A 14,658-nucleotide genomic window follows, 5' to 3' on the forward strand; every position below is an offset into this window, starting at 1 on the left:
TCACCAATGTGATCCTGTCTTATTCTCACTGTTTCTTGCACTTGACACACTGTCTGGTATATACCCTAAGCTTAACAAATGTTTGTTGAATTAATGGAAGAATCTTGATTGGTTTTATTAGTGGAGTCTGGTGACAAGATTACAGTACTTTCTTTTTAGAAGTGAAGAGCAGCTTACACTGTCAATTTTTGAATAAATTAGTTGCATAGTTAGGGCAACTGATTTTATAATTCAGAAATTAATGTTTTTAGATAGTGAAATATAATTTCTTTCAGTTGCAATTTGGCAACTTAAATGTCACTTTATTTTCTCTTTTGATTCCCGTAAGACAGAATAAAAAATGGGAATTGCTTAATATTTTTGATTGAGGATCCCTTATATTTAGAATGGTGCTTTTTAAACCTGACTGTAGAGTAGAATCACCTAGGGGACTTCTTAAAAAATAACCATTCCTGGACCCTATCAGCACCTATTCTGATTTAACTGGTCTGTGTTAGAGTCAGATAATTCTAGTGGCAGCCAGATTTATGAGTAACTGACTTAAAAGATCTTACTTGAACACCCTTCTGTCTCTTGTTTTTAGAGTGAAAAACTCCTTTGTGTTTTGGTTGAAGCAAAATAGGGATGAGAATTAAAGGAAAGGGCTTACTATGAAGAGGGCTAAATTTTTTTGGAGAAGAGAAACCCCAGTACTACTTTTTCTTTTGTGAAATGTCCCAGCTCTAGTATTGTATTCTGATGATTTTTTTTTTCCTCTGAACTGCTCCTCCCATCAACTAAAATTCATAATCTATCTTGGTGTTTCTAAAGGTTGTTATGTTTCATCCAGCCTGATCCATCTGAAAATAAGAATTAAGTTTTTATTTTATCTAATGATTACAGCCTATATTCTTTGCTGTGTTTATTTACTTATTTACTGATCTTTGAACATTTTTCTGTCCCCTAAGTGCAATTTGATAGCTCATGTAATTACATTTGTCTCAGAAGGAGGAGAGAACATGAAAGATGTTTTAATATGCCATACCTTTTAGCACATATTGGTGATTGAATGATACTTATGAATTAATTTTTATCAGAAGCAGAGTGTGTTTCACAATTAGGATTATGTTGGTTAGGTTGCTTGCTTTGGTTTGAAAAATATAGTTGGGACTGTTTGGCTAGTCATCGGGAGTTTGGGAAACAGATTCTACTAATTAAGTACAGTAGTAATTCTCAATAGATCATTGGGAATCTGCCCCATTACCACTACCATCTCTAAAGTGATGGATTTTAGCAGAAGTGTGGGCAGGCTGAGATTAAGATTGTGATATAGGCAAGACTTGGTTGTTAGAGACGGCGATCAGACAGATGAAGATGAACATCTGGTAGAGCAAGACAGTGAGCATGAGTGACTTAACATCTTGATCTGCTATGCTAAAGGCATTACCAGAACTGATAGACAAGACGGGATTAAGATTTGTAGGGTAGGTATCAGGGCTAGGTAAATAAAGAGGGTAGAATCTTGAGATCAAAATTTAATTCTAGCACTAGGAATAGTTTAATGAAATCTGTGAGAGAAAGCCTTTTAGATTTCAGAGGATCCATGCCTATTACAGCAAGTCTGATGCTCACAAAAGTAGGCTATGTGCTTTTTTGTCAGGTGAATAGGAGTAGTTTTTCGTTCTCTCTTGCAATACAACTTGCTTTTTACTTCTATAATATCTTCCTTAAAGAAATATAGCATACATGTTCTACTGTATACAGTCTTTTGGGAGCTCAAAATTTCTTTGAAGCCTCTTACTTCACTTAAAAATTAAAGTAAGCTTTGCATTCTATCCATGTGGTCATGTTTGTTTTAAAATGAATAAAAATAAAAATTAGTGGCCAGCCAGTGAAAACACTTTTTCTTTCTTTCTTTCTTTCTTTTTTAAAAAGATTTTATTTATTTATGTGACAGAGCAGGAACACGAGATGGGGGGTTTGAGGGGCAGCCTTACTGCTGTGCAGGGAGCCTGATGTGGGGCTCGATCCCAGGGCTCTGGGATCATGACCTGAGCCGAAGGCAGAGGCTTTAACCCACTGAACCACCCAGGCGCCCCAAAAGTCACATTTCTTTAATTGCTTTTCTTCTTTCTTGCAACTCTGGTAAGTTTCTTCAGGAAGATAAGACTGTCTATTAGACTAATCAGGAATCTTTAAAAAAGGGGGGGGGGAGCACTGTATATATCCATAATGTACATCTGTCATGTGCTTATTCTGTAGCAAATACTATGCTCAATGTTAGGGGTACCATGATGAAAATGACAGAATTTTTGGCTTAAGTTCTTTAAAACTTTTTAGTGTAAAACGGTTATGACATATTGGTAAATTAAATGTGCATTCATTCATTTTGTACAAATTGATTACAGGGGTGCCTGGGTGGCTCAATGGGTTAAAGCCTCTGCCTTCAGCTCAGGTCATGATTCCAGGGTTCTGGGATCGAGCCCCACATCGGGCTCTCTGCTCAGCAGGGAGCCTGCTTCCTCTCTCTCTGTCTGCCTCTCTGCCTACTTGGGATCTCTCTCTCTGTCAAATAAATAATCTTTTTAAAAAATTTGATTACATTTTCCCCTCTATTGGCTTGGAAACTATATACTTTATTTCTGTTAATCCCTATAGGCTAATCATCATTTTATGCAGTCAGTATTTGTTTAATTTTATTTATTTATTTTTTGGTTTTGGGTTTTTTTTTTTTTTTTTTTTTTTTTTTTTTTTTTTTGATGGGCAGCAGAGCAAGGTTTATTGAGTGATAGCCAAAGTGATAGTACAAAGCTCCCAAGGAGGGAGCGGACCGAAGGGGTTGCCCCAGTCAATATTTGTTTAGTACAGCTCTGTCTGCTACATAGTTCCTTCTTACATTGAGAGGGGCAGAGGGAGAAAATCTACAAGCCGACTTCCCGCTGAGTATGTAACCCAGGGCATTGGCTCAGGGTGCAATCTTATTATTGGTGAGACCACAACTTGAGCTGAAACCAAGAGTCAGATGCTTAACGTCTTGGCTGAACCACCCAGGCGCGCCTGTTTATGGCTTTTTTCAAGGAACAGAATATCTATGAAATCACCTATATTGTGCTTAGGAGTAGTAGTAGATTTTTTGTTGTTACTGAACACTATTTCATTGTGTGATAATTGTCATGATCTCAGGATCCTGAGATGGAACCCCTTGTAGGGTTACTTGCGCAGCAGGAAGTGTGTGTGCTTGGGGATTCTCTCCCTCTCTCCTGCTACTTTTCCCCCTGCTTATGTGCTTGCATGCTGTCTCTCCCTTAAATAAACTTTTTTAAAAAGAGTTTATTTATTTGAGGGGGTGAGAGAGAAAGGGAGAGAGTGAGAGCACAAGAACAGGGGGAGGGAGAAGCAGACTCCCTGCTGGGATCATGACTGGAGTGGAAGGTCATGCTTAACTGAGCTACCCAGGTGGCCCTTAATAATTTTTTTTTTAAGATTTTATTTATTTGACAGACAGAGATCACAACTAGGCAGAGAGGCAGGCAGAGAGAGAGGAGGAAGGAGGCTTCATGCTGACCAGAGAGCCTGACGTGGGGCTCTGTCCCAGGACCCTGGGATCATGACCTGAGCCTAAGGCAGAGGCTTTAACCCACTGAACCACCCAGACGCCCCAATAATTTTTTTTAATTAAAAAAAATCTTTTGTGCCCTTTTAAAGATATCTTTGCTTTTTCCAAGGTTGTAAATGTATTCTGTGTTTTCTTCTAGAAGTTTTGTCATTTTTGCATTTGTGTTTATACGTACACACTTTTTTCCCCATTTATTCATCAAGTATGTATTGAATACCTATTATGTGACAGGCACCTGTCATCAAGTGTTGGAAATAGATGAAACAGTGAAGACAGACAAGATGTTTATGTGTGCAGAGGGTTTGGAATGGGAGTGGTGAGAGAAGTCAGGATCAGAATTCATTTTATTTACTAGACAAATATTTTCTAGATAAATATCTACTTGTTCCTGCACCGGTTGTTGAAAGACTTTTTTCCCCCTCAATTGAATTGCCTTGTTGTCTTTGGGAAAATTAATTGGCTGCATATGTGAACGTCTTTTGGACTCTTCTTTCCACTCCTGTGTTTGCTTTTAGTCTGGAAAAAGAAATTCTGCTTTGTGTTTGATATACTGCTATTTACCTGTGTATTTCTTTACCCTTATCTTGCTTGGGATTTAGTGGGTTGCTTATTTCCGAAGTGTGGTGTCTTTAGCCAGTTTTGGAAAATTTTCAGTAATATATCTGTTTTCTCTATCCTCCTTCTGGAACTTAGATTTTATGGATGTTGGATGTTTAAATTCTATCTTATATGTATATTAAGTGATCATATTTTCCAACTCTGAATTTAGGTCATTTCTTCAGTTCTGTTTTCTAGTTCACAAATTGTCTTTATTTTTTAAGATTTTATTTATTTATTTGACAGAGATCACAAGCAGGCAGAAAGGCTGGGGGGAGGTGGTGGGATGGGAAGCAGACTCCCTGCTGAGCTGTGAGCCTGCCACTGCATGGCTCCATCCCAGGACCCTGAGATCATAACCTGGGTCAAAGGCAGAGGCCCAACCCACTGAGTGGCTCAGCTGCCCCACAAATTCTCTCTTTAACTACAACCTTTCTTCTCTTTAGCCTGTTCCACCAATTTTTAATTTCATTTGTGTTTTTTCATTTCTTCATATACCATTTGGTTCTCTTTAAAAAATAAATTTCTTAATCCTTGCTCATACTTTTGATGCTCTCATACCTTTGATACTCTAAATGTATTGTATTTTTCATTGTCCTAATATCTGCAGCCTTTATGAATGTGATTCAGTTTGTATCTGTTTTTTATGGTGGTTCATTTCCTCTTTTTTTTTTTTTCAAATTGTGAGCTCGTTTAAACTTACCTCTGTGAATTATTTCTGATCTAGGTTTAGGGCATGCTTTTCCAGAAAGAAAATGCATTTGCTTCTCCCAAGAACCAATGGACACTATCTACCTAGGACCACCTGACATTGAATTTTCACTTGGCCTCACAAAAATAATTGAATTTTAATGCCAAAGTTGAGCAAAGGCCAGATTGTGGTTAGGAAGATCCCAACCCACTATTATCACCACATTTTGCTCAGACTCAAAGCTAAGAAAGGCAAGAGTACTAATTTCTGTGGGGATGAGGTAAATTCTCCTCCCTCCCTAATCTTCCCAGTTTATCATTCAATGAGAACGTTGCCTTTTGGGTCAGCTTTTTGGTGTTGATCTTACTTCCCTCTTTGATCAGGTCCTTTGCTTTGTCTTATGTCTTACATATACGGTGTCATTTTAAATAAGGCCATCGTAAAGATATGGAACAGCTAGAACTCCCTTACATGGCTGATGGGAATGTAAATTGGTTTGGGAAAACTTTTGGCAGTGTCCAATAAAGCCAAATATAGGCATACTCTGTGACTTAGGAATTCCATTGATATTTTAAAAATTAATATGTAATGTTTTATAGGGGCACCTGGATGGCTCAGTCGGCTGAGCCTCTGTCTTCAGCTCTGGTCATGATCTCAGGATCAAGACCCATATCTGGCTGCTTCTCCTTCTCTCTGATCCTTCTCCCCGCTTATGCATTCTCTCTCTCTCTGTCTCAAATTTTAAAAAACCCAGCAACATATAATGTATTATTTGTTTCAGGGGTGCAGGTCTGTGATTCATCAGTCTTATATAATCCCCATTGCTCATTACAACAACCCTCCCCAGTGTCCGTGACCCTGTTACCCCTCCTCACCCCCCCTTACTTTTTTTTAAGATTTTGTTTTTTTGAGTACTCTCTACACCCATTGTAGAGTAATCTCTACACCCATACAACTAACCTCACATTTGGTTGTGAGTTCAAACTCACAACCCCAAGATCAAGAGTCACATGCTCTTCCAACTGAGCCAGCCATGTGACAGACAACATGGATGAATGTCACAGACATTAGGTTGAGTGAAAGAAGCCAAACAAAATAGTACTGTTGTGATTCCATTTATACTAAGTTCAAGATCAGGCAAAACTAATCTTTAGTCACAGCAGTCAGTGGTCACCTCTGAAGAGAGGATATTGACTGAGAAGAGGAGGGAATTTTCTGAGATGACGAAAGTTTTTTTTTTAAGATTTTATTTTTATTTATTTGACAGAGACATAGTGGGAGAGAGAACACAAGCTGGGGGAGTGGGAGAGTGAGAAGCAGGCTCCCCACTGAGCAAGGAGCCTGATGTGGGGCTCGATCCCAGGACCCTGAGATCATGACCTGAGCTGAAGGCAGACGCTTAACAGCTGAGCCACCCACGCACCCCTAAGATGACGAAAATCTTGATCTGGGTCGTGATTACATGGTTGTATTGCCTCTGAAAGTTTATTGAGCTCTACATTCAGATTTGGGCATTCATTGTGTCTTCTTTTATATGTCCATTTTAAAAGAACAGATATACAAGGCCATGAAAGATCTGCAGGTCCTCTCCTGATATGGCTTATTGGGGTTTATAGCCTACTGATATCACATTGCCAAGATCTGTTAAAGACAAAAAAATACTTTGTTTCTCTTCTTTATTAAAAAGAAAAATTGCTGACTATATTGCAGGAGTACTATTCTGTCTTTTCTGTAGCCAAATTCAAGAGGTTTGCTGCTCAGGGTGCATTATATTGAACACAACCCAAGGAAGCAAAGAGTTTTGCGCACCTGGGTGGCACAGTTACTTAAGAGTCTGATTCTTGATTTCGGCTTAGGTGGTGATCTCAGGGGTTTGGAGTTTGCTTAAGATTTTTTCTCTCTCCTTCTCTCTCTGCTCTATCTCTCCTCTCTCTAAAAAAAGAAAAGAAAAGAAAGCAAAGAGTTTTTATTACTTGTCACAAGGAGACAGTACTGTCTCAAAGTACTGTCTGTTTCCTCTTGGGATTCATCTATGAAACATTTATTCTGTGTGCTAGGGAGCAGAGCCAGGGAGCTTGATACATTAAGGAACTTACACATTTTGTTACCTAGGCACTTGGTTTAAACTGCTCATGCTTAGTATGTCACCATGCTAGTATGTACATTGTATGGTCAAAAAATGGTGGAAAACCTCACCCTTGGGAGGAGATCTTAGTATTCTAATGAGCCAGAGGTAACTTTAGGGCAACTGGGGGGGGGGCTTCTTTGCAGGATGTCACCTCCAAACTGGCTCAAACTGGCTCACAGAAGAGGTTATCTGGTGGAACACCTAACCGTAGCTTCTTGTTCTACAAAACAGACACGTTCTTTCCCCCTTTTTCTGCGTTTCCCCCTTTCCCCTCCTCCCTTCTGATAACTTGCAGCCCTCCGATATGAATAATTCCCCATTGCATCCTAGCTTAGATTTCTGTTACAGATGTATAACATTTCTACCTTATGTGTTAAAAATACTTTTCTGACTTGGAAAATCTAGGTGAAGGGTAAAGGGAATTCCTTGTACTATTTTTAACTATTCTGTAATCCTAAAATTAAAAGTGAAAAGGGGTTTGTCTGATTTTTTTTTGGGGGGGGGGCAGAGGGAGAGGGAGAAAAGCAGACTCCACTGAGCATAGAACCTGATACAGAGCTTGATCTTAATGACGCCAAGATCATGATCTGAGATAAACAAAGTTTAACACTTAACTGACTGAGGCAAGCACACCTTCATTATTTGTTAATTTTACTTAAATTCAGTTTAGATTAGAAGAATAGATATGCAGATATACTTTTTTTTTTTTTTAAGATTTTATTTATTTGAGAGGGAGAGAGTGAGTGAGTGAGAGAGCAAGTGCACCTGAGGAGGGGGAGGGAGAAGCAGACTCCCTGCTGAGAAGGGATCCTGGGACCCTGGAATCATGACATGAGCTGAAGGCAGACCCTTAACTAGCTGAGCCACCCAGGTGCCCCCACAAATGTACTTCTAAGCATGTCACTATATATGGTTGTAGCAATTGTCTGCAGCCAGCATTCACTGGAAATTGGCTTAACAAGGCACCTATTTTCTGTGAATTATTTCAGTCACAAAGCATTTAAAATAGCATTTTGAGTTAAAATAAATTTAGTTAATGTATAGTATGTGACTAGTTTCAGGGGTAGAATTTAGTTGATTCATCAGTTGCATATAACACCCAGTGTGCATTACATCAAGTGCCCTCCTTAATGCCTGTCATCCAGTTACCCCATTCCTCCACCCATCAATCCTCAGTTCGTTCCATGTAGTCTCTTAGGGTTTGCCTCCCTCTCTGTTTTTCTTATTCTATTCTTCTATTATTCTTATCCTTCCCTTTCCCTATGTTCATCTGTTTTGTTTCTTAAATTCCACATATGAGTGAAGTCATTTGGTAGTTGTCTATCTTTGACTGACTTACTTTGCTTAGCACGATACTTTCTAGTTCCATCCACATCACTGCAAATAGTAAGATTTCATTCTTTTTGATGGCTAAGTAATATTCCCTTATGTATACATACCATTTCTTTATCCATTCATCTGTCAATGGACATCTGGGCTCTTCCCATATTTTGGCTATTGTGGACATTTCTTCTATAAACATTAGGGTGCATGTGCCCTTCCAATCTCTATTTTTGTATCCTTTGGATAAATACATAGTAGTGTAATTGCTGGGTTGTAATTTCTGGGTTGTCAATAGTTCTAATTGACATATAATGTTATATTTGTTTCAGGTATATTACATAGTGATTGGACAGTTCTGTACACTGCCCATTGCTCACCGTAAGTGTAGTTAACTTCTGTCACCATACAAAGTTATTCCAAATTATTGGCTATATTCCTGATGCTATACTTTTCATCCACATGACTTATTTTATTTTTATTTTTTAAAGAATGTATTTATTTATTTGAGAGAAAGACAGTGAGAGAGAGCATGAGAGGGGAGAAGATCAGAGGGAGAAGCAGACGCTCCACAGAGCTGGGAGCCCAATATGGGACTCAATCCTGGGACTCCAGGACCATGACCCGAGCTGAAGGCAGTTGCCCAACAACTGAGCCACCCAGGCACCCCCTGTGACTTATTTTATAACTGGAAGTTTGTATCCCTTAATTCTTTTCCCCTGAAAATAAAGGATTTTTTTAAAAAGCTTTTCCAGTTTTAACTTTAGAAACCTCATTTCTGTTTATAATTCTAAGTTGAAAGCAACCAAGTTAGAAGCTTTTGGGATGCAGTCTGTTTACGAATGAGGACTATCTGTACTATATTTGATTCTTCTTATCAATTCACTGTGACTGCTTTCATCTTTTCCAAGTTTTTCTTTATTTTTTTAAAAAAGACTTATTATTTTGGGGAGGGAGGGGCAAAAGGAGAGGAGGAGAATCTCCAGCAGACTCCCTACTCTCAGGGAGCCTAATGTAGGGCGTGATCCCAGGACCCTGAGACCATGACCTGGGCCAAAATAAGCCAAAATCAAGAGAGAGGTGCTCAACCGAATGTTTTCTGTCCTTTGCCATTGACATGTGCTTTATTTTCCAACTTGTTTACTTTGGTCTGCATTCCAAAGAGAGAATGAACTCTATACTTTCATAAAGTGTATCTTTAAAGGGAATCAGACTGCTAAAAGACAGATCAAGCCCAAGTGAGATATGAAAAAGACTGTTTGATAACCATTTAGTGGTTTAGATCAGGGATGGCAAATACCTATGATTTAACAGTCTTTCATCCATTACATAAACTGCTTATTGATCACAGTACTCTTCTTAAGTCTTTCCTCACACAGTGTTTTAGCTATCTGCTGCCAGTTGGTTAAAGTTGACATGAATCGCAGTAAGGCTATTTGGCATTTCTGATTTGGAGGATCAGTTTTGGGGAGAAATTTCTTTAATTAATGAGCTATTCCATTCACTGTATGAAATAACATAATCGTAATTTTGGAAGCATAGTTACTTAAAGAATACCTTAATCATTGTTTTTTTTTTTTTTTCCTCCCAAGATTTTATTTATTTTAGAGAAAGAGAGAGAGTACACAAGCCAGGGGAGAGAGGCCAAGGGAGGAGGAGAAGCAGTCTCCCCACTGAGCAGGGAGCATGAGGTGGAGCTCGATCTCAGGATCCTGAGATCATGACCTGAGCTGAAGGCAGATGCTTAACCAACTGAGCCACCCAGGCGCCCCTTAATCATTGTTTCTTGTAACTTAAATTTTCAAGTGTTTGCAAAGATTTTCAAGTGTTTGCAAATCTATAGAGTATTCTTAAAGTACAATGTATTTTTTCAAAAAATCCATACACTTGTATGTCACATCTTTAACTTTTAATTGGGTAACCTTTTGTTATCTGTCATTCACTTTTATTCTTGTGTTTTCTTTCCATCGTTAAGGAATGGACCTACCCTATGAGACGAGAGATGCAGGTAAGATAATATTCAAACCACATGTATTACTATTATCATTATTAAATAACCTAATTTCACAAAGGATTTGAGAGCTGTTGGCTCATGGTCTATAGGTTCATCATTAAGTATTTTAAAAATCAAGGTTATTTAAGGTTAATCATGGATCTTAAAAAGATGAGAAATGAATTGTTGCCTTTCTTCCTTAGATTAGAATCATGGACATAGAAATATATGTATATGCTTAAAGAATCACTTTGTTTTTCCTTATCTGAAAAATTTGGTACAATATTTTATTCCTTTTAAAAACTGTTTTCTGTGAATGTCTAGTTTAGATAAGTCCAAAAGAGTTGACTATAAAGCAGATCACTCTTGAATAATTATTCCTTTTTATGTCTGATTTCCAGTCAACTTCCATAATGAAGTCCTCCAGAAGCCTGAGTGGAATACTCCCAAAATGGAATGATAAAATGATAGTTAACCCTCATAGCAGTTTGTTTTTCTTTTGCATTTCTTACAAGTGACAGTCACTCTGCTAACCCCAGAATCAATCAGTGTCTCCTGTTCCCAGGAGTACCTTGAATTATAAAAATCTGTTTCTTTTCTCTATTAGTGAAAATTATCTTTTAAAAGTATCTGAGTACTTATGAGACATTTTACTTGGTGCTGTGGGAAATGCAAAGATGAGTAAATGTAATTTCTGCCCACAAGAAGCTGGTAGGAGAAATCAGACCTCTACACAAATAGTAACAATTTTCATAGAACTGAACTGAAAAATTACATTGTATTAATATCTAGGATATGATATAGCCCAACTAAAATCTTTCTATACTGAAATCACATAGAATAAATTTTAATCCAGTGTTTGGAAGGTATTTATTTAAAATTGTTGAAACTCTTGTCAGTAGGCAAACATTTGATACTGGTCCTTTTTAAACTTTGCAATAATACTTTTTAATTTTTTTTTTAAGATTTTATTTATTTATTTGACAGACAGAGATCACAAGGAGGCAGAGAGGCAGGCAGAGAGAGAGAGGAAGGGAAGCAGGCTCCCTGCTGAGCAGAGAGCCCCGATGCAGGGCTCGATCCCAGGACCCAGAGACCATGACCTGAGCTGAAGGCAGAGGCTTAACCCACTGAGCTACCCAGGCGCCCCTGCAATAATACTTTTATTAACAATAAGTAACAACAGTTCTAATCTTGTGTCTTGTGCTACTTTTGATATGGCTGAATAAGGTTTTGTATAATTCCAAAGGGGTAATTTTCTTTATGCCTATTTTATTTCTAAACTATCGCAGAGACTGTAAGTAAAATGAGAGATTTTTATTAATATGAAGGACAGTCATATAGGGGCACCTATATGGCTCAGTCAGTTAAGCACTGGGACTCTTGATTTTCGGTCAGGTCAGAGTCTCAGTGTCATGAGACTGAGCCTCTCCTCAGGCTCTGTGCTGGCCAGGGAACCTGCTTAAGATGCTGTCTCCTTCTCACCTCTGTCTCTCTCCCCTTCTCTTTTTTCAAAAAAAAAAAAAGACAGTCATATAATATGATAATTATACCCAAACTGCTTCTAAAAAGCACTGTAGAAGTTCAGATTTCTGACTTTTTTTTCCCTAAAGGTTTTATTTATTTATTTGAAGAGAGAGAGAGATCACAAGTAGGCAGAGGCAGGCAGGCAGGCAGAGAGAGGAGGAAGCAAGCTCCCGGCCGGGCAGAGAGCCCGATGCAGAGAGCCCGATTCGGGGCTTGATCCCAGGACCCTGGGATCATGACCTGAGCTTGAAGGCAAAGGTTTAAGCCACTGAGCCATCCAAGCGCCGCCAGATATCTTGACTTTTCAGAACTATATTTAAATTTTAAATGTCTCATTTGATATATAAAGCACATATCCATTTCTCTTCCCAGTCATTTGCTCCGTGTGGCTAGAAAATGTTCCCTAAGTTACAAGCTTTTAAAGCAGATTAGTGCCCAGCTAGCTCAGTCAGTAGAGCATGAGACTCTTAAAGCAAATTACTGTAACAATTATGAAAATACTCCACAAATCCACGTATATGGTACATAGTTTGTATAGATTTAAGTTGTTAATGGTAAATATCTCAACTTTTTTTTTTTTCTTTAGGAAATTTTACCTGGATTGTTTTTGGGTCCATATTCTTCTGCTATGAAAAGCAAGGTATGAACTTCAGGTTTGGTTCATCAGGAGACTATTAACCAGCTTTTTTGGAATAAATTTTTTTTAGTAGTAAGAGTTTTGAGGGAGGGTCTATAAATATTGCATGCTACTCTGGAGTACCTACCTCTTTTGAAATATTACTGGACCAGTGATTGTCAAGTGTGTCACCACAAACCACAAATAAGTATATTTGACATTTTAGTTAATCTTTCTTTATCAAGGGTACATGTGTGTGTGCATGTGTATGCACTTTTTTGTTTTGTTTTGTTTTTAAAGATTTTATCTATTTGACAGAGATCACAAGTAGGCAGAGAAGCAGGCAGAGAGAGAGGGGGGTGGGGAGCAGGCTCCCCGCTGAGCAGAGAGCCCGATGTGGGGCTCGATCCCAGGACACTGAGATCATGACCCGAGCCGAAGGCAGAGGCCCAACCCACTGAGCCACCCAGGCACCCCAAGAAGTCAATATTCTTGAGTATGATATCTACCTACAGTAAGTTTTATTAAAAAAAAAAAAAACTGTTGCATTTTTAACTTTAATGATTTAATTTAATGTATTTATGAGTTTTAGATGAATAGGGGTTTTTTTTTTTTTAATTAATTTCTTTGAAACTGGAAGCCCTTTTGACTGTTGAGGCATATGTAGGAGTAAACCTAGTTTTGATGGCCTACAGCTAGGTTGGAAAGGGGGTGTTGGTGAAAATAAAAAGTACTAAGGAAAATACAGAGAACTATAGACTTAACTGTAACTTACTTAAGATAAACAAAAATCAAATAATGTAGTATTCACAAAATACTGGCCTTCCAGATGATTTTAGATTATTTGCCTTTTGTATTCCTACAGCATTTTAGAAATATACCTATTATACTGTTTGTCACATTAAACCACAAGTATTTGTTTACAGATCTCCTCAAAACCTCTTTCCCCTTGGGGTGCCTGTGTGGCTCAGTGAGTTAAGCCTCTGCCTTCGACTCAGGTCGTGATCTCCGGGTCCTGGGATCCAGCCTGGCATTGGGCTCAGCGGGGAGCCTGCTTCCCCCCACCCCCGCCCCTGCTCTCTCTGCCTGCCTCTCTGCCTACTTTAGATCTCTCTCTGTCAAATAAATAAATAAAATCTTTAAAAAAAAGAGAAACAAACAAAACTCTTCCCCCTCAATTTTACTATGGTCTAATAATTAGACTGAGGAAAAGTTTCTGTGGCAAAATTTGATTTTTTCCCACTCTGAATTACCATAGTACAGCTCATATTCCTTTTCATACCATCATCTAAAATATATATAACAATAACAAATAATAATAAAGATAAACCTTAGGGAATAAACTCATTTTCTAATACTCATTTAGTTAAGTCTACCTTTTATTGCATTCAAATACATTTAAACTGTTACTTTGTGTGCAGTTTTTCTGTAGTTTGTAGGTATGAGATTAGGTCATAATTTGGTTTATGTAAATGAAAATCCATTGAAAATAAAAGATACTGTGTGTTATTACATTTGAGTCCTATTTTGTTAAGGTTTGTTTTTTTTTATTACTCAGTAATAGTCTAATATGCCTTTAAACTTGTTAAAGCAGGTTTTTATTCAAGATATACGTAACTTCACAGTATATCTTCTGTGGTTTCTCACACTAATAAAGTAGATATGAAAACGATGTATCACAGATCAAGTATAAACAAGAAGAGATGTTGAATACATTTTGGAGGTTTAATAAATGTGAATATGGAACATTGATTAAATATTAATCCTACCAAGTGCTTATCTCCCTTCTTCTAACTCAGGATGCACTCAGGAAATAAGATAATTAAACTCTATCTAATCTCTGCCAGACATAGGAAAAGTTGCTGCAAAAATTGACATTTAAAACTTGAAATCCACATTTTTAGCTCGGGCTGCTGTAATAAAACACCATAGACCAGTGGTTACAACAACTTTATCTCACAGTTGTACAAGCTGGGAAATCTTGAGATCAGGGTGCAGCTTGGTTAGATTTTGGTGAGGTCCCTCTTCTTGGCTTGGAGATGGCTGTGTTCCTGTTGCATCTTCCCATGGCAAAAGGATGAAGCTCTGATATTTCTTCCTTTTATCAGGGCACTAATTCCATCATGGGGCTTCACCTTCATGACTTCATCTAAATCTGTCTAATTAACTCCTAAAGGCCCCATCTCCTACT

General features: G+C 38.0%; 1 protein-coding gene across 2 annotated transcripts in view; it reads left to right on the plus strand.

Annotated features, from left to right (window-relative positions):
- Nucleotides 1-14,658, plus strand: part of STYX (serine/threonine/tyrosine interacting protein) — a 41,239-nt gene that overhangs the window by 3,323 nt on the left and 23,258 nt on the right. For both annotated transcript variants that reach the window (XM_059182111.1, XM_059182110.1), the window contains exons 2-3: nucleotides 10,307-10,339; nucleotides 12,438-12,491. In XM_059182111.1, the coding sequence (XP_059038094.1) occupies nucleotides 10,307-10,339; nucleotides 12,438-12,491 (87 nt within the window). The remainder of the gene's footprint in view (nucleotides 1-10,306; nucleotides 10,340-12,437; nucleotides 12,492-14,658) is intronic.

Source organism: Mustela lutreola, chromosome 7 (genome assembly GCF_030435805.1).
Source record: "Mustela lutreola isolate mMusLut2 chromosome 7, mMusLut2.pri, whole genome shotgun sequence".
NCBI classification, from domain to species: domain Eukaryota; kingdom Metazoa; phylum Chordata; class Mammalia; order Carnivora; family Mustelidae; genus Mustela; species Mustela lutreola.